This window comes from Erinaceus europaeus, chromosome 11 (assembly GCF_950295315.1).
Source record: "Erinaceus europaeus chromosome 11, mEriEur2.1, whole genome shotgun sequence".
In the NCBI taxonomy this organism is placed as follows: domain Eukaryota; kingdom Metazoa; phylum Chordata; class Mammalia; order Eulipotyphla; family Erinaceidae; genus Erinaceus; species Erinaceus europaeus.
In genome coordinates this window covers 79,790,620-79,811,741 of record NC_080172.1, presented here as the reverse complement: position 1 = coordinate 79,811,741, position 21,122 = coordinate 79,790,620, and the positions used below count along the sequence as shown (strand labels likewise).

Genomic DNA, 21,122 nt, shown 5'->3' with positions numbered 1-21,122 from the left:
TACCAAAGCACCAATATCTCATCAAACTTTATTGAATACCCTCCATTCTTATAGTCAGCCTACTGTTCTCCCACCCCTCATTCTCCCTAGAAAACCTCACTTCCACAGTCCAATCAATCAATACTGATTTTCTCAGGCAAAGATGATATGAAGATGAGTTTTCTTCCTTTCTGTTCCTTTTTGATAGAGTAGAGAGAAATTGGAGAGGGGAAAGGGAAATAGAGGGGCGAAGTGACAGAGCGATAGCTGCAGCACTGCTTGACCACTCATACAGTGCCTTCCCCTTCCTGTAGGTGGTGTCTAGTGGCTTGAACCAGGGTCCTTGCACATAATAATGTCTACACTCAACTGGGTGTTCCATCACCTGACACCAGAAGACGATGTTCTTCAGAATTGTTGCACTGTTATTTTTCAGTAATAACTGAAAAGTAAAACATTCCTGTCGAAGTTATGTGATGTTTGATCCTAGTCTATTCCTTTTAAACTTTGTGACAACCTTTTCTTTATACCCAAAATAGAAATGACATCATCAGTCTTCATAGTGTTGTGAGGGTTAAATTACTCAAATGTATGTAGAGCCACAACCCAATCTCAGTGTCTGGCATATGGAAATCCCTCCACGACTGAGCCTTCCTACTCTTTCCACTAGCACCAGCTGACACTCTCAGAAAAGAATCCGACCCCTTTTCTGGTGAATAATATTAACTCTCTTGCTTTAAAAGAAAATGCCTGCCACTTTCTAGTGGAAGCAGTTGCTAGTTATTGAAAATAAAGAGCATTTTGACTATGCTATGAAGCAAATAACATAGCTGTGAAGATATGAAGATGTGGAAATTTTTTGAAATAGTCCACCAAACACATTTTCATAAATAGATTTTAGGATTTTCCAATAAAATTACAATAACAATAATATAATGCAGTTAACTTTTCCTGCTTCTAACTTTAGATCTCAAATCTCTACATACTACACTATACTAAACTTCAATTTCTGGCTGAATTATGCTAATTTTCTCAGAGGCTATTAATCCATGTTTAAAGATGTTTTTTTAAATAACTGTGCTTAATGTATTTATTAGTGTATTGGGTTATGATTTTTGTGGTTCACTATGATTTTAGGCTTGTTTTAATCAAATATAAATTTGGAAGCTAGATTGACATCTATTCTAGAAAAATCAATCACTCCTACATCCTTGAAAAAAAAAATTTTATTGCTACCAGGTTTATTGCTGGGACTTGGTGCTGGCACTATGAATGCATGACTCCTAGTGGTCATTTTTTTCCCATTTTTCTTCTTTATTTTATTTTTATACTTGACAGAACTGAGATAAATTGAGAGGGGAGAGTTGGAGAGATAGGGAGAGAGAAATAATTACACCTGCAGACCTGTTTGTGAAGCATCCTCCTTGCTGGTAGAGAGCAGGGGCTTGAACCCAGATTCTTGACATGGTGATATGTGTGCCTAAGTAGGTACAGCATCGTCCGGTCCCCTATCCTTGAAATTCTTGATTCACTAGTATTCTCTTACTTCCGATAATGTTAAAACTACTATTAACAATTAGATACTCATAGTCCAATTTATAATTAATTTGTTACCCACTTAATTCATTATATTTTAATTAATGTAAGCAAATTAAAACCACATCTTCTTTTTTTATGTATACAGTGAACATAAGTATTATAACCCAATTTCTTTTTATTGTTGCTAGCTAGAGCTATTAACAGAGAGTTTATTGTGGACTTAGCTCTAACAATTAATTGTGTAACAGTAGCTTGCCTAGGAGTCAAATGAGTAGGGAACAAAACAATTACACTCAATTATTCAAAATTCAAGTTATGCAAAATTAGCACATGTTCTCTACTGTATTGCCCATTCCCTCCTTTTTTTTTAGGCCAGCAAAATAGCCCACCTGGATAGTTCACCTACTTTGCCATGTATATGACCCCCATTCACATTCAAGGAAGCTTTGGTTCTGGGGCATTCTTCTTTATGCTTTGATCTCTCTCGATCTGAGCTGTGAAACCCTGGCAGTAAACTATGTATATACTTTTTTTCTTTAAGGAGTTAGTCCTTTTCAGTAAATCTCAACTCCTTTTCACCAGTAAAACTGTTTCCTAATGTTACTAAAATTCTTGTGTAGAGGGGTCCAGGCAGTGGTGCACCAGGTTAAGTGCACATAGTATGAATCACAAGGACCCGCACAGGATTCAAGTTCGAGCTCTGACTCCCCACCTGCAGGGGCATTGCTTCACAAGCACTGAAGCAGGTCTGCATATGTCTCTTTCTCCCTCTCTCTGTCTCCCCACCCCCTTTCAATTTCTCTGTGTTCTATCCAATAAAATGAAGAAAATGGCCTCTAGGAGCAATGGATTTGTAATGCCAGTGTAGAGCCCCAGTGATAACCCTGGAGGAAAAAAAAAATCTCTTATAAGGCACGCAAATAAGCTCACTTTGGTTGTGCATCTGCTTTGCTGTATGTCCAACCCAAGTTCAAGCCTGGTCCACAGCACTGGAGGATGATGTTTCAGTGTTATGGTATCTCTCTTGGCCTCTCTCTCTGCACTGGAGGAGGATATTTCAGTGTTATGGTATCTCTCTCAGGCTCTCTCTCTCTCTCTGCCTTTATCTTTAGCTATATCTAGAAAAATTAACTTGGGGTGGTAAAGCTGGGAGAAAAAAATGCATAGTGGTTTCTTGTATGGCTATTTTGATCCTCAAAAAAAAATTTCTCAAGTATTTCAATGTCCACCTATATTATTTTTGCCTTTGGAGTAAGATCTTATCAACATGTAACACTACTAAATAAGAGATCTTAAGATAGAGTAAATATATGCATGTATTTCCCAAGGTGTCAGTATAGAAAGTTATGTCTCATAGACATCATGGTTTTGTACCAATATGAAAAATTGGTTAGTACAAATTATAGTAGTAAATACCTGCTCTATTCTTATCATGTTTTCACAATATAAACACATATAAATAATTGATATGTATTTTTACAAACATAATCCTTAGGGACCAGACAGTGGCACACTCAATTAAGCACCCATATTACTAAATGCAAGGACCCAGGTTCGAGTCCCCGCCCCCCAAGAGTGGTGAAGCAGGACTACAGGTGTCTATCTTTCTATCTCCCTGTCCTCTCACAATTTCTCTCTGTCCTATCTAGTAAACATTAGAAAAAAGTAAAAGAAAAAAAAAAAAAGGCCACTGGGAGCTGTAGATTCATAGTGCCAACAATAACCCTGGTGGCCAAATAAGTAAATAAACAGAATTCTCAAAACAGTTCTAAGGGTTTATTATAATTATCATTTTATTTCATTTAATTGTTTATCTTTTGTTGAGGAAATGTTGCTTTACAAGACTGTATTGTCTTAGGGGTATAATTTCACATACCCCAAATTATGTGCTATTACAACTTCCCCAACACCAAAGTACCATCTCCCTCCTCCACGGGACAATGGGCTGTCTCTCCCTCTAATGCCTTTCCCCCTGTAGTGACTATATAGATCTGCAGATATAGAATAAAGGGTTACTTATGGTTAACCCTGTTTCTTTCCTGGCTTTGTTTCTTGAATACCATGTATGAGTAACATCATCCAACATTTCTCTTTTGCCTACTGACTTATTTTATTTAGCATGACCTCCTCCATTTCCATTTATGTTGTAGAAAAAAAGCATAGTTTCATCTTTTCTTAAAGCTGAGTAGTGTTCCATAGCACATCTACACAACAACTTCTTTGTCTACTCCTCTATTCTTGGTCATGTGAATTATTTCCAAATCTTAGTTATTGTGAATAGTATGTAATGAAAATACGTATGCACCTATCTTTTCAGGTTAACATCTTTGAGGGAGAGAGCATAAAGTTTATGCAAAGAGACTCTCATGCCAGAGTCTCCAAAGTTCCAGGTTCAATCCTCCATACCACCATAACTCAGGACTAAGATATGCTCTGGTGAAAAAACAAAAACTGAGATGAGCATTTTAGTGTTTTTTGGATAGTTAGAAGAGAGATTGATGAATATGAGTAGATATATTTTTAATTTTTTGAAACATCTCCCTACTGTTTTCCATAGGGACTGGACCAGTTTACAGTTGCACCAACAGTGTAAAAGAGCCCCTTTATCCACATATTTGTCAGTATTATTTTTTTTAGTGTTACGTAATGCAATTTGTCTATTTTTCCTTTCGTCTCCCTTGCTACTGGAGTTAAATCTCTAAATATGACTCTGAAGCCAGTATCATATAAACTTTTTCTGAGCTTTTCTTCAGTGTATTTTATGGTTGTATATTTAAAGTTCAAGCCTTTGATCCATTTTCATCTTGTGCATAGTGTGAGATGGTGAACTAGTTTCATTCTTTTCTTTTTAATACTTTATTTATTGTTTATTGGATAGAAACTAAGAGAAATTGAGTGGAAGGGAGAAAGAGAAATGCCTGCAACATTACTTCACTGGTCACAAAGCTTCCCTCTGCAGTTGCATCCTGGGAGCTTGAACCCTAAGTTCTTGTACATTATGACATGAGCATTCAAACAGGTTGTGCCAATATTCTGCCCCCTAGTTTTATTATTTTCATGAGACTGTCCAGTTTTCCCAATCTCATTTACTGAAGATTTTCCTATCTCTGTTTTATTTTCTTGGCTATTTTGTCATAGACTAACTTACTTTCTATTAATTCTATTCCATTGATCTGTGTGCCTGCTTTGTTAACACCACTTCATTTTGACTGGCTTTATAGTATAGTTTGAAGTCAGAGAAAATTATTCCTCTATTTCTATTTCTCAGAATTGTTTACCAATTTAGAGCCATTTGTAGTTCCAGATCAATTTCACTCAACGTTTGTGCTATTTCCTCCAAAAGTGTCATTGGAATTTTCAAAGGAATTTCATTCCATCTGTATAATGCATTGGCTACCATGATCATTTTAAGGATGTTAGTTCTGTTTATACCTCATAACCACCACCATCAGCTAATCTCCTCTACTAATCTTCCACTGACTCCATTCTCTTGTCAGAATCTAAGGGCCATTTTCTTTATTCATTTGCTAGGTTTCATTTGCACCATATATAAGTGAAATCATTCAGTATGTGTCTTCTCTTTCTGTTCCATGTCACATAGCATAATCCTTGAAGTTCTGTCCAGTCTGCCACAAATGACAAGATAAAGTGTTTTTAAATTGAGTGTAATATTCCATTATAGTTATCTACATCTTGATTCATTCATCTATTGAAGAGCATTTAACTTTATTAGCAATAAATGAAAAGTTTCCACAGATCTGGAAATGCAATATAAATAAAATATAAAGACAACCTGGATTACTAACAATAGTTATTGAAAAGCATTTAGGGCTTTTTGTTGAATACTATCACTAAGAATTGTTACCTTAGGGTAGGGGCAGATAGTGTAATGGTTATGCAAAGAAACTCTCTTGCCTGAGGCTCCAAAGTCCCAGGTTCAATCCCTTGCACCACTATTAGCCAGAGCGGAGCAGTGCTCTGTTAAAAAAGAAAAAAAAAAATGTTTCCAATACCTGGATACCAACAGAGCACATACAATTTAAACATTATACATACAGAGTTTAAATCAGAACAGGAGTGTGCTGCAAGAAGACCTTTGTATACAGGCAGTTTCTACCATTATTGTTCTACATTGAGCCAGATCCTATAGAGGCCCACAAGAGGGCTTATGATGTTGTTCCTGTTGGAGATGACCTGTGATGGTGAAGACAGGGGTCTGTTAGAGGCCTAGGCCCATTGTATCTCTGTTGTTATCCCAAAATTCCCTGTGCTTTTCAAACTTGTCTTCAGTTCATCTGCAGCATCACCTACAGACTTGTTAAAATGCAGATTTTGGGGGACCTACATACATTCTAGAAAACCAGAAACTTTGGAAACAGTCCCCATCAACTTGTTTTCAGAGACATCCAGATAATTCTGGTCTATTTTCAAGTTCAGATAACACCAGATTAGAACTGCAACCAACATGGTAAAGAAAATTCATTTTACACCACACATAAACTCTAGTGGCTTAAAGAAACTCTTAAACATTTACCTGAGAGAAAACCTTGGATATCTTTTAGTGTTACATCACATAAACTATAATACTTGTGAAAGAAGTGAAGATTAGACTTTTGATGTCTCCTCAGAAGGTAGAACAAACCAGTGAGAAAAATTAAGAATGAAAATTTCACTCATCATTAGAAGAAGCTTCCTAAGTTATAAAGAAGTCTCTTATGTCATTGGAGTAATGAGTTCTCTTAACAGCTGAGGATTTTAATCAGTGCCTATATCCTACATAGGAATTTTAAAATAATGAATAAAAAAGTAAGAATAGCAGAGAGGGAGGAATTTTGTTTCACCTGTAGAGCTCTTTAAATCCCTTTTATCAATTAGATTCAGCATTTGCATTTTAAAGTGAGGTTATCTGATCAAAGATACCAGAAGTTATAATTAAATCTAGTCCACTGATTTTTTTTTCTCCACTTTGTCTAGTTAAGTGCACATCAGAGATCTTGGCAGCAGTATCATAATTCAAACAGCTGGTGTATTTATTATTACTATTTATTATTATTATTAATGTATTCAAATCTGAAATTTCAAAATTTGGAAGTTTTAAGGGCTTGATTTTTATTGGAGCGTTTCACACAGTTCAAACTGAATGGCCTAGTGTAACTGAATTTCTCAGCATGTTCACCTGGTCACCTCATGGAGCTAAGGGCTACTTTGAATATTGCCACTAATTCATTTAAGCTTGTAGAATTTGAGTTTCTTGATTTAGACCTTGTTGAGTCCTTATTTTATTTCTACATTCACACTCTTTGAAATTTTCAAGCTGGATTATTCCTACTTTAATGTTTGGTCTGAAATCATTAATTACTATAATAGTTAAAAAAAAGAAAACCTACAATCTATTAAATCAAGTCTGTGAATCCATAAATTTTCATGTATTACATGCACAATATTGGTGTATAGTATTGATATTATTTACACCAAGTTTATTTTTATCTTGAGCCTGTTATTTTTGTCATTTTAAAACTAAAAAAATTTATATAATGATTTAGGCAGATTTTTTCATCTACACTCAGTTTTTTTTTTTCTAGTAATCTTACATGGTAGAGGATCATTATTTTAAAATCCCATTCCCTGTAAAAAATGTTGAGTGCAGGTAGATTATGTTTTATATTAAATCAGTTGATTGTAAAGGAAATGAATCAAATAGAATTTCTAATAGAAATAAAAACTGAATTTATTATTATCCAGCATCAAATCCAATTTTCAGTTTTGGGATCACAGTTCTCTAGAGACCATAATTATCCTTAATTTTTAAAAAGGTACCTTTATTAACTTGAAAGATTTTCATGTTCATTAGGTAGATTAGCTAAGTTTGATAAAAGGAAGAAAAACATGAAATATAAAATGTCTTATTGACCTAATTGAACATCTTCAAATGTCATTGAGGATTTGCTGATGTTTTTTAACACTTGTGTAATAATGTTGCCCTTTAAATGTAACTGGTTTCATTTCAAAAAATTTCAAAGCTATGTTCTGGGATTTTGCCATTAATATCAATTGGGATATGTGGCCCAAGTCCCTGTGTACCACTTTGAAATTTTAGCCTTTAGTGTTAATGATAGTCTTCCAACAGTGCAGTTTGAAATATTTATCGCTTAGCTCAATTTTCCTTTACTCTCTAGGATCAACCTAATAAGAAAAAAAGGATCCCAATACTCCTTTATAAGTTCAAAGTAACATGTATGTTAAGTTATCAATTAAGTATCCATTGAACATGCTTGTTATATTATACAGATATAGGTAAATGTCCATCTAAAAAGTTTCCCTTACAACTTTCTGTTTTTTATATCTGAAATATTCTTTTTTTTTTTTTTGCTTCTTTTTTCTCCAATAATACATATCAAGTTTTCTTTCTAATGAATTGGTTGTCTCTTACATTCTTTCTTTGTTCCTTCCTTCTTTTTTCCCCCTTTATTGGGGAATTAATGTTTTAAATTTGACAGTGAATACAATAGTTTGTACATGACAGAGGACCTAATGGGGGTTGTATTGTTATGTGGAAAACTGAGAAATGTTATGCATGCACCTTATAACTTTCTATAAAAACATTTTCTTAACTTTTATTCTCACTGAGATATCTTGTTAGTATAGATGTGTATATATAAATGTGAGTGTAATCTTATGATACATGTTCCTATCCAGTATGTTAGCTTTGTTTATGATCAAGTCATATATATTAAGAAGTCACTAATAAAATTGAAATAAAAATAAAATATTAATATTTGCTTTGCCCTAGCTTAATGCCTTGTATTTTGAATGTCATTTGTGAAATTCTGAAGTACCAACATTTAACATTATTGATTAAGAAACACATCTTTTTAAAATTTTACCAGTGACTTAATATTGATTTACAAAATTATGAGGTAACAGGAGTTTAATTCTACATTATTCCTACCAGCAGAGTATTAATATCCCAGTTCCCTTTGTTGGAAATTGTAGTAGTACTCTCAAGTTCACAAGTATGAATTGAGTATTATTTCTGTAACTATCTATCTATATTTGTGTATATTTGCTCATTTTTCTATGGTTCTGCCTTCCCTTTCTAAGCTACATCTTTACCTGTTACTACTTCTGAATGCCCTTCTTTTTCTTCCTTTTCTGTCTCCCGGTCCTGATAGAACTGGAGCCCAGAGGTCCTCTGGTCATCTTCCCCAAACATTTCTTCTCCTCTGGGAGTATAGACCAAAGAAATTTATGTGGTGCAGAAGGTGGCAGTTCTGGCTTTTTTAATTACTTCTTGGCTGGACATGGACATTAACAGGTCCATCCATACCCCCAGTCTGTTTCTATCTTTCCCAAGTAGGGTAGGGCTCTGGAGAAGTGAGGTTCCCAGATACATTGGTGAAGTTGTCTGCCCAGGGGAGTCCATATAGAATTATGATAGCATCTGTAACTTGGTAGCTGAAAGACAGTAAAATATAAGAGGACAAAATGATTGATAAACAGGAACCAAAAGGAATAGGAATATAATATATAAACAATGTATTATGTATATATATTTTATAATATATAAATTAACATATATATATTTTAATTAATTTATTTTTTACCAGAGCACTGCTCAGCTCTGATTTATGGTGGTTCAGGGGATTGAACCCAGGACTATGGAGTCTCAGGCATGAGAGTCTCTTTGCATAATCATTATGCTATCTACCCCCACCCAAAAAGGAATATATAAATAGGAATATAGTAGATAAGAATAGGGATCTTGGGGTGGAGTCTATCTTAGGTATCTTCCTAGGGGCCCATCACTTTAATAGTTTTTGCTTGAGTTTGATAGGTAACGTGGAGGATAACTAAAAATACTGTCTGAAGGGAGTCAGGCCGAGTAGCACAGTGGGTTAAGTGCATGTAGCACAAAGTGCAAGGACCAGTGTAAGGATCCTGGTTTGAGCCCCTGGCTCCCCACCTGCATGGGGTCACTTCACAAGAGGTGAAGCAGGTCTGCAGGTGTCCTACTTTCTCTCCCGTCTCTGTCTTCTCTTCTCTCCATTTCTCTCTGTCCTATCCAGAATGACATTAATAACAACAACAATAATAACTATAACAATAAAACAACAAGGGCAACAGAAGGGAATAAATAAAAAATATATATTGTCTGGAAAGATGGTATCAGAGTTGAGAATAGCGTTAGAAAGTGGGTCCTGAAACTAGAGCATCTAGAATGTTCCCACATGTGTCCATATATTCTGAGCTCAGATTGACAGGGGCCCAGAGGTTACACAGGCTCCTGTGTTAAATATGGATAGATCTATTTTTTAATTACCAATTTACATTTATTAACTCTAGCTCAATTTCAACATTGGGAGCTACTGTCTGCCGTAATCCAACTTTCTAGAAACACTAGTATCTTGAGGTAGCTGTTTCTTCTTTTATTATTATTATTATTATTATTGATTTGATATTGATTTACAAAATTACATATCAACAGGACTATAATTCCATGCTGTTCCTACCACTAGAGTCTGAATCCCTAATCCCTCCATTGCAAACCACCATGGTTCTCCCAAGGTTGCAGTTATGGATTAACTCTCATCTCTACAGCTGTCTGTCTACATTTGTACATATTTGCCCCCTTTCTCTTCCAGGTCCAATCTCCTCTTGCCCTTCAAGCCACACGTCACCCTATTACTACGTCCAAATATTTCTCTTTTTTATCCCCTCTCTCTGAGACCTGATTGAGCTGGAGTTCAGAGCCCTCTATCCTCTTCCCCCTATCACTTCTTCCCCACCGGGAGTATGGATCAAAGTTGTTTTTGGGGTGCAGAAGGTAGGAGTTCTGGCTTCTGTAATTGCTTCTCCACTGGAATTGGGCATTGGCAGGTCAACCCATACCCCCAGCCTGTTTCTGTCTTTCCCTAGTGAGGTAGGGCTCTGGAGAGGTAAGGTTCCAGGACACATTGGTGAGGTCATCTGCCCAGAGAATTCAGGGTGGAATCATGGTCACATCTGCAACTTGGTGTCTGAGGCTGCAGATCTTTCAGCTGTAGATTATTGAGGTAGCTGTTTCTTGTGATATTTCTCCAAATATTTTTGAGGTTGAGTACAAAAGTTCAGTTAAATGTTAATTCAATTTTATTTGCAAAGTATGTGAATAGGATTAAAGGAAGGCACTCATTTTAGGGCATATTCATCATGCTTCCTCAAAGTAACCATTGTGATAAACTCATATTGGTGATGCTGCAGAGGATGATTATGGTAGTAGAAATATGATAACAGATTTACTACGTGAAACTGATTTTACCGGTTACTTCTTTTGTGGCACTTTGGTTTGAGACAATGTAAGCTCTTACACAAATAGAACTGATGTTTTGTTCAAAAACTGCTTTAAAACACTGTTAGCTTATGAATTATAGCAAGAATATCAAATGTCTTCATTTACTATAGGGTAGAGCTGAGAGATAACATAATTATGCAAAAGGATTTCATGCCTAAAGCTCCTAAGTCTTAGGTTCAGTTCCCAGCACCAGAGCTGAGCAGTACTCTGGTGAGGAAAAGTTTACAAACTATGTTAAACCTTAAGAGTATAGAACTGGGGAGTTGGGTGTTAGCGCAGCAGGTTAAGCGCATGGAGCGCAAAGCACAAGGACTGGCTCAAGGATCCTGGTTTGAGTCCCTGACTCCCCACCTGTAGGGGAGTCACTTCACATGCGGTGAAGCAGGTCTGCAGATGTCTATCTTTCTCTTCCCCTCTCTGTCTTCCCCTCCACTCCCCATTTCTCTCTGTCCTGTCTAACAACAACATCAATAATGACCACAACAACAATAAAAAAAAAAAAAAGTAAGAAAGCAGAAGTACACTAGAGTTTGCAGTGAGTACCTCCCTAATACTTCCTCTCCACCTTTCCAAGCTTTGGGTCCATGATTGCTCAACAATTTGTTTGGCTTTGTATGTTAACTCTCTTTTCAGTCACCAGGTTCCAGGTGTCATCAGGATGCCAGCCAGACTTCCCTGGATTGAAGACCCCACCAATATGTCCTGGAGCTCAGCTTCCCCAGAGACCCACCCTACTAGGGAAAGAGACAGGCAGACTGGGAGTATGGACCGACCAGTCAACGCCCATGTTCAGCGGGGAAGCAATTACAGAAGCCAGACCTTCCACCTTCTGCAACCCACAATGACCCTGGGTCCATGCTCCCAGAGGGATAGAGAATGGGAAAGCTATCGGGGGAGGGGGTGGGATATCGAGATTGGGCGGTGGGAATTGTGTGGAGTTGTACCCCTCCTACCCTATGGTTTTGTTAATTAATCCTTTCTTAAATAAAAATAATAAAAATAAATAAAAAATAATAAAAAAAGAGTATAGAACTAGTTTAGTACAGGATGGTTATTTTTAAAAAATGACCTACGGTGTTCTGGCTATCCCTGTGGTTTTTGATATCATCACAGAATAATATATTGGCTATGTTTAATTAGGGTCCATCAAAATATTGATAGTTCACTTGGTTAGTGCTCTTGATTTGTCAGACACATGACCCAGGTTTGAACCTGGCTACCTCCACAGTGAATGAAACTTTGGTACAGTCTTTCTCTCTGTCTCTCTATCTATATTTTTGTCTTTCTATCTGAAGAAGTTGACCAGGAGTGGTGAAACCTCCATGCGAACAGAAAAAAGAAAGAGAAAAAGAAAAATGAGATAAGGCTCACTATGCTTCATGGATAGTGGGAAATGCATGTAAAAAGCAATATGGAATCTGTTCATCGGCACCTTACTTATTTTTATAGTATCTCTATCACCCCAGCTGCTTTGCACTTAGCAGAAACACAACAGAGCTGTATGTCTATTTATGCACTGTATATGACTGTTTTTCTTTTTCAAAATATGTTGTTCCTTATTCTTTCTAATATAGATGCCTGAGTGTTCCATACAATCTTTTATATATTACTGTATAACAAATTACAATATGGATGATTTTATGTTAGAGTTCTAGAGTTGCTATATCCACTTGCATAACCAGCCTGCATGCAATAATAGTATCAAAGTCCTTAAATACACATCCACTTGCCAATTAACATACTTCAAAATACAGCAAGATTTACATATTACATATGTGTGTATCTTAGGTAAAGATAAAGAAATTTGAATGTTGGGGCCGGGTAGTGGCACACCTGGTTGAGTGCACAAGGACCCAGGTTCAAGCCCCTGTCCCCACCTGCAGGGGGAATGCTTTGCAAGTGGTGAAGCAGTGTTGTAGGTGTTTCTCTGTCTCTCCCTCTTTATCACCCCCTTCCCTCTCAATTTCTGGCTGTCTCTTTCCGTAAAAAAAATAAAGGTAAAAATTTTTTTAAATTCTTAGAGAAAAAAAAAGACACTTGAATGTTAACTAGTGCAACACAGCCATCATATCATAGTGCTTACAAGGTAATAAGAGACAGGTGGTTAGCACATTACTGATGAATAATTCTCATGTTCTTCTAGGCACAGCAATCAGACCTATTGCCTTGAGAGCTGTGACTGCCATTGCTCGTGCTTTGCCTGGATTCCCCATTCTGGCCACTGGTGGTATTGACTCTGCTGAAAGTGGTCTTCAGTTTCTCCACAGTGGGGCTTCAGTACTACAGGTAATACTTGTACTTGCTTTTTTGTTTTTTTTTTACACATTTTAATAAACACAGTGTAATGTATATAACAAGAAACAAATTCTCTGTTGTCTATTTGAGAAAAAGACAATATAGTATCAATACATCAACACCCATTAAGTTCCTATTATTAGGCAAGATCAGACCTAAATATTATTTTCTGTGCTACTGAAGTCATATAACTTCTCTTTCATTTTAAATATTTTCACTCACCTGTTGGTATGCTTCTAAAAACCCCTTCTGTTTCATTAGTTTAATCCCCCCTGCTTAATACTATTCTATTTACATAAACACTTCATTCTATTTACATAACCACTATTAACAAGCACCTCCCTCCAGGGCATTGGTGGTTCAGTGGTAGAATTCTTGCCTGCTCTGCCTCCTCTCCTTGTCATACCCTGATTTTCACCAGTCACTTTTCTCTCCACCCTCTCTGCGTCGCATCCTGTTCCCACCCTACTGGGCTAGTATATTTATAAGGACAAGATTGATTGTCCTTATAAATTTGTTTTGAGTTTAGCTTAGCTCAGCTTAGATTGTGCTGCGTCCTGCATGAATAAAGAGATACTACGTACAACCCAGCCATGAGTCCCGGGTCGTCTGTTACCCGCCCGTGAAGCCAGCCTGGCGAAAACAACACTCACCTATGAACTTAATGAAATAAATGAGATCAGGCACAGAAGTAATACTGTACTTCTGGAGGAAAACCAAAGGCATTGGAAAATTTGAATAAAAGTAAGATGCTGGTTGAGAATTATCATGAAATCAAGGCCATGATTTGAATAGTTATTAAGTATTGGCTGTGTTATCAAATGTGACTCAACTTTCTAGTAACCAAAACGAAAATATAGTGACTACATAGTTGCCCAAATATTTTTTAAAAAAAATGTTTAGTTTCTTGTGCTACAAAGCCGAAGAAAGGTATTTCATTATTTCATTAGAAAGACACTTTAAGATGTAATGCATTATATCCTTAAAAGCATCCCTATAAGGGGCTGAGCTCACATGATACCATGTGCAAGTACCAGGTTTGAGCACAGATCTCCACCTGCAGGGAGGGAAGCTTCAGGAGCAATGAAGTGAGTTTGTAGGTGTCTATCTTTCTACCTTTCCACCCCCTCTCAATTTCTCTCTGTCCTATTAAATAATAAAATAGGAAAGACAAGGTGAGTGAATGGAAAAGGAACTGGGGAAAAAAAAAAACTTGCAGGAGGCAACAGATTTATAGTGCTGGAGTCCCAGAAATAACCTAAGTGGGGAAAAAAAAAAAGAAGGGGTAGAGGGAGGAGGGGAATATCTTTACATAAAAACGACTTGGTTTTTATTAGAAATGTTTGCTTTTTACAATGTGTACATTTTATAATGTCTTGAAGGGAGAAACCACAGTTTTCTCAAGTGAAATAATTTAAACTTTGACAAAATGTGAGGCTTGGAGGACCAAAGTAGTATAAAGAAAGCTACATGACTAGTACTAGAGTCAGAACTCAGACATATGGTTTAATGCTTGAAAAATAAATGCTCCTCTAACTGGTCCATTCTTCTTGTCCACTTTCCAGAATCTCTAAAATGGGAGTATAAGTAACAAGATAGGTCTTCCCCCATCTGCTCAGAGCTTGAATATCTAGGTTATAACTTATAGGAATTCCTAGAGTAGGAATTCAAAGGAGAGGGAATGTGAAAACACAGAAAGCAAATCAGAACACCATGTTCCAAGTATAAATATGTACTTTGCCTATGCCTCATAGTATATATTGCTGGGGCTCACGCGGGATGACTCTCAGCCAGGAAGGTAAACTACCAGTTCTCCCTCGCTAGCTCGAGGACTCAGCGATATAGACAAGAGACACTGGGGAAAATTGGAACACTCTCATTTATTGGGAGGTGGGCTTGGGTTTAAATAGGGATTCAGATAAAAAACATTTTTCAAATACGTCAGAAATTACAGGTTTCTTAAAGGTCAGCTTGCCTCTATGGTAGGGGGCTGGTATGACAAGAATTGATGCGATACATAATGGTCAAGACAATTATTCTCCATGATGCAAACAGGTTAATTATCTAAAGGCATTTGAGAGAAGCATAGGGGTTAAACCAGCAGGGTGAGATAGGGAGAAGATAAACAAGGCTTGATGTAAATCATCATATCAAAAGCTATAAATAGTGTTTTGGGGGCTTCACTGACTGATGTCAGGGAGGTGTTTGATGGAATATGTTCTCTTTAGTGATCAAAAGTGAGGTAGTTGTGTGAACTCTGGGTGACTATGTGAGCTTTGAATGAACCTTAAAGCAGGCAGCCATGTGGCCTGCAGTTAGCGGGGAGAAACAGTGAGATCTTTGTGGGCTTGGGAGTCTGATAAGGGGAAACTGAGTCTGGGAGACTGTTTTCCCTTTTGCTCATCTCTGTGAGAGAGGCTAACAAGAGGGTGTCTTTCCCAGCCCTCCATCCAGGGATGGGGGGAGTTTTCCCTAAGCTCTACCAAGCTTACACATAGTCCCACAATATATGTCAAATATTTTGTTTTCATAAAACTGTATGGGGGACTGTCACTCACATGGCAGTCTTTGCTTCAGCTCATCTTAATGTGAGAAGGAAAGAACCACTCAGATTACCTTAAAAAAAATGACATATGTTGTAGGCTAAACATGAATGATGAAACAGGAACTAAAACTGCTAGGGTCAATGGGACAGCTCAGAGTAGACCTCCAATTGTTGTGGACCATGTGATTTCTCCTTCAGAGGAGTGTGTTATGCTTTACTTTCACCAAGGTATCCTCCTTGTTTCTGCCTCTTCTGAACTTACTGCTTAGGACTGCCATGACATTTGGGACTATTCCCACATGATTGTCTTTCAGCTCTAAATTCTACATGGAATTCTTTACTAATTTAATAATGTTGGTTCAGATTTTCAAAAGAAGAAATCTGAGTCAGTTTACCATTTGATGCCTGATACTCTGATGAAACTTTGGTCACTTGATATATTGACTGCCTTTTGAGTGATTTTCCTAAATGGATGTACTTTGCTTTGAGATTTCTTTTTCCAGACTACAGAAAGGAGATGAAAGGGTTAACATGGTAGAAATAGTGGTTGCCCCAAAATGGCTCTGAACTTTCTAGCTAAGAGTGACTCAGAGACCTTCCAACTATTAAAAATGTTGTCTCCCAAACAATTTTGTTTGAAAAACTTAAAATTCCACACGTGGGCTTCTACTGACAGAAAATTACAGATTACCTATCAATTTTACCATTAATTTGTGTCAGATTTTTTTCTCAGCCATAAAATATTTTAAAACCAATTTTAGCTGTAGTGTGAACTGAAATCAGTATTAAGATGTACAATCATGAGTGAAAAACGTATTTTGAGCTTAGAATTTGGCTTGGTATTTGAATAGGGTAGAGAATGCATAACATTTCTCTTTTCAGTTATAATTGAATTTCACCCTGTTCCACTCTACTCCTAGTTTAGTCTAACCTTTCATTTTCTATACTTCTGGAATGTTGAATATTATTTGAGAAATTTTAAGTGGCTCTGTCAATTGCATTCACTCCAAATTCACAGTGTTTAATGTCAGTGTGGCCTTGGGTTTTAGTAAGCATCCATTTCTTTGTATGTGTGTGTGTGTATATATATATATAAATTCTTTTCAGTAGTTCATTTTATTTTTTTCCCTCTACTTCATGACCCTAACCAAATCCAACATAATCCTCCCATTTCTTCTTATGCCATTTACTCATTGGCTCTTATTAGCCAACTCAGTTTCCTTATCTGGTTTTATATTTCTCTAGAAGAGCATATTCATTTTTATATCTTCAGGTGGCATACTATCAGATATATATAATTATTTCTGTTCAAAAGAACAGCATGTGCTTAAAATGCATTTTATACATTGTGGTCAGAAAAAAATAGAATTACATTTAAATATTACATTAATTGTACAGATCCGCTGGAGTAACAAGTACATATGATGTAAATAAATATTTTGGTCAGATATTTTTGACATATTTCCTGTCATGTATATATAGTCTATACAGATAAGTGAGCTTGCTACTGGGGAAAACAGTATTTTCAAGTTCAATTTTAAATAAATTTGATAGAGTCAGGGAGATTACTCAACATTATAGCACTGACTTTCATGCCAGAAACTCCAATGGCCCCCTTTCGGGGTGTCTCCCTCCTTCTCCGTCAGGGTGTCCTCCAGGGGAAAGGTAACGGGCTGGTTCTTTCTCGCTCACGACAGGGGTGACACATAGTAAAAGACACCAGGGGACTCAGCATGAATCTAGAATCTGAGTCCTTGAGTCCCTTTATTAGCAAAACTGACATGAGTTAAATAGAAAAGCAATGGAGGTAATTATTGTTGCAATATGACAGAAATTACAGGTTTCTTAACAGTCAGCATGCCCCTAAGGTAGGGGGTTGGTATGACAGGAATTGATGAGATACAAGACAGTTATTTTCCATAACACAAGCAACTTAATTATCCAAAGGTATTTGAGAGAAGCATAGGGGTTAAACCCGTAGGGTGAGACAGAGAAGATGGATATCAAAAGGCCATATAGTTTAGCATTTCTCTTGTCTGGGGTCTGAGGTGTGTGATGAAGTGTGTGATAAGGTGTGTTCTTTTGTGATCAGAAGGTGACTTTGAATGAGTGAATCTGTGGCCATGTCGCCTGCAGTTAATGGAGGGAAGTACTGGGGTAACTGTGGGCCCGAGAGTCAAGAAGGAAAGAACCAAGTCTGAGTTTCCCCCCTTATGCTCACCTCGGTTAAGAGAGACTTACCAAGAGGTTATCTTCTCAGACCTCCATCCAAAGATGGGGGTGGTTCTCTCTAAGCTCTATCAGGCTCACACATGTTCCCAACATCCCCTGGGTTCAATCCCTCTATCCTCCTCATAAACAAACAAATAAAAAAGCAAACTTTATTGTGGGAAGCTGACTCCCCAGTTCAGGAGCCCAGCCCCCACAAGGGACCAAAGAAAGAGAGGGAAATAAAAACACTCTGGAGCAAGGAACCTTGGAACTATTCAGTTAATGGACTGAAATGGAACACTGGACACGTTTATTAGGACCATAGATATACAGCAACTTTTGATAAATTTTCCCATGAGTTTGGATCCTTCGCCCAGTTATGTAATTGTTGGAATTATAGATTTGAGACATTTTCTCACTCTAATCTAGACTGGGAGAAGGTCAGACACAGTGATGTCCTTTACTGCACATACTCTCAGAGATCTAGTGCGCTTTAGCATGTAGCACATTGGAAGCTGTTTCCTTAGCACATTGTAGCACATTGGAAGCTGTGTTCACTGCACAGCTGTATGACAAGGCTTTCACCTCTGATAGCTGATTCACAGACTCGACTATGAGGTTTGTTTCATAACAGATTTTTCACCACTTATCTCCTGACCTGGCCCCCTACATTTTATAATCATGACATCTTATGTATTTGAAATTTAAGTCAAGTGACTTTAATAAAAAATGCTGGCATTTCAGAAATGAAAAGCTATTTTTTTTTCTCAAATTCAGTATCATCATCTAATTGAGGGAGTAGTGAATTACAGGATTATTGTTGTCAGAAGGATACATTTCTGTGAGGGTAAATGTGATGGTACATCTTTATTAATCAGAAAAATCCCAGAAGAACACTCATTCGCTCATTTACTTTTTCAATAAGTATTTACTGAGAAATTTGATATACTTCTTTGAACTGACAAAAGTATGTTACCTCATAGAACTTGAAGTCTAATGAGCAGAGAAATATAATTCATAAATAAGTAAATACAAAGAGTAAATATGTTGTAATTGTTAGGAATGTATCACTTCTCAGTGGCACTGTTCATTTTTGTGATCTTAGTCTATAAATTGTCCTTATAAGGATGCTAATATTTCAATGGCAAAACATCCAGTTCTTTTAGAATGCTTCTGTGAATATTGAATATAATAGAAAAAATTAATAAATGATAATTTGAGTGTTCTATATTGTCTCCCTAGTACAACTTTGGAGTGAAAACAACTACTACAACAGAACCGGATGCAATACTCTGCCCAAAAAAATAAGGTCCAAAATATAATATAGTCAGTCAAATCAACTGACCTTTAATTTATTTAAGTGAACCTTGGTGTCTATAAAATCATATTTTTCATCTTATTTGGTAGACTCTTACTAGTTAGAATATACAAGTTAGAACTATATAAAGAATTGTATAAATTCCATCTTGTTTAAATTCTCAAACTCTTCTTAAACATTTGAAGTTTATTAATCTGAGATGGAAGATTGCTCTGGTGTTGGGTGAAGTTTGTTTCTGGCTCACAGTTACCTAAGAGAGGAAGGTGGGTAAATAACTCTCATGCCTGGGACTTTGGAGCCTCAGGCATGAGAGTCTGTTTGCATAAACATTATGCTATCTACCCTCTGCCTGAATAATTTCCCTTTAACATAGTTTAGAGAGAGGATTTTAATTACTAAGTACTGTTTTGTTTTTACTTTATTTTAGTTGTTAGCATTCCCAATCAGTCCTATATTTCCAATTTCCATTTAAATAGTAATCTAACAGTACTTAATCGAAAAAATTTTGCTAAATAAAAATGATTTAGGAATTTCTATTGTAATCTAAACCTAGACTGAGTTGCTTTCAGCGATAGATATCATCAGAACATGTCCACTCTTGGGGGTCAGGCAGTGGCACACCTGGTTAAGTGTGCATATTACAGTGTGCAAGGACCAGATTTCAAGCCCCTGTTCCCTACCTGCTGAGGGAAAGCATCATGAGTGGTGAAGTAGCGCTGCAGATGTCTCTCTGTCACTTTCCTTCTCTAGCTTCCCCTCCCTTCTCAGTTTCTTTGTCTGTGTTCAATAAACAAATAAAATATTTTAAAAAATAAAAAAATAATAGAGTACTTAAAAAATAGAAAATGTCCACTTTACTATATAGACAAAAGATATAAATACTATACTTTTGTTTTACCAAATGACTATGGGTTTCTAGAATGGTATTTCCATTATAATTTAATTTCTTTAGGGCTTTGATTCAGAACATTGGAAATTATAGGAAGGTATTTTCATCCATGCATAATTGTGACGAGTGCCTTCACTGAAATTTTACAGGTATTTTTTTTTTAATTCTATTGCTTTTGTGTGCATTTGTCACTAAAGTTAATAGAAAATCCTGCACTATCACAGAAAGTGAGAGCATAGTGGACATTTGTTGAGAAGAGTTGTGGTCGTATGATGGTCAGTCACTGGATTTAGATAACCAAATCAATTTTTAACAGTACTAAAAGTTGTACTGCTAAAGCTAGTCAAGCAAAATGGAATTTTTTAAATGTATTCAGGAGGTGTATTATCATATTAAAATTAGAGGAAAAAAGGTAATTGAAGCACATGATATTGTTTCCACATGAATGCAAATACTTTACTGACTTTCTTGATCATAACACACATGAAGGTTTCACTGCTTCACAACTTTGACAGGGCAAGGATTTTAGGTGAGAAAATCTTGCACAATATATTTAAATTTTTATTGAGTAGGTGGAAGATGGATATAGATATAATGATTCTTATTCTTTCACTTGATGTCATTTAAAAACCAGACCTTGGAGTTCAGATGGTCACTTACCCAGTAGAATGCATACTTTACCAAGCACAAGGACACAGGTTCAAGTCCTGGGCCTCCCACTTACCCCTACCTGCAGGAGGGGAAGCTTCATGAGCAGAGAAGCAATCCTGATATGTCTCTCATATCTATAATTTTCTCCTTCACTATCTCACTCTGAGTCCCTCTATCAAAAGAAAGGTAAAAAGGGATAAGAAATGACCATCAAGAATAGTGGAGTTGTGGAAAGAGTGAATCCCATTGATAATACCTAGAAATAAAATAAAAAATCAGATTGTAATACATGAGGTATAGTTGATACCAAAGTTATTTAAAATTTTATCAGAACCATTTTTACATAGTTAAAGTAGATTTTTTG

At 36.5% G+C, this 21,122-nt stretch overlaps 1 protein-coding gene across 1 annotated transcript in view; it reads left to right on the top strand.

Annotated features, from left to right (window-relative positions):
- The window catches only part of DPYD (dihydropyrimidine dehydrogenase), a 944,675-nt gene that overhangs the window by 746,758 nt on the left and 176,795 nt on the right, over positions 1-21,122 (top strand). Inside the window, exon 19 of the mRNA XM_016189943.2 lies at positions 12,993-13,135. Coding sequence (XP_016045429.1) covers positions 12,993-13,135 — 143 coding nt within the window. The remainder of the gene's footprint in view (positions 1-12,992; positions 13,136-21,122) is intronic.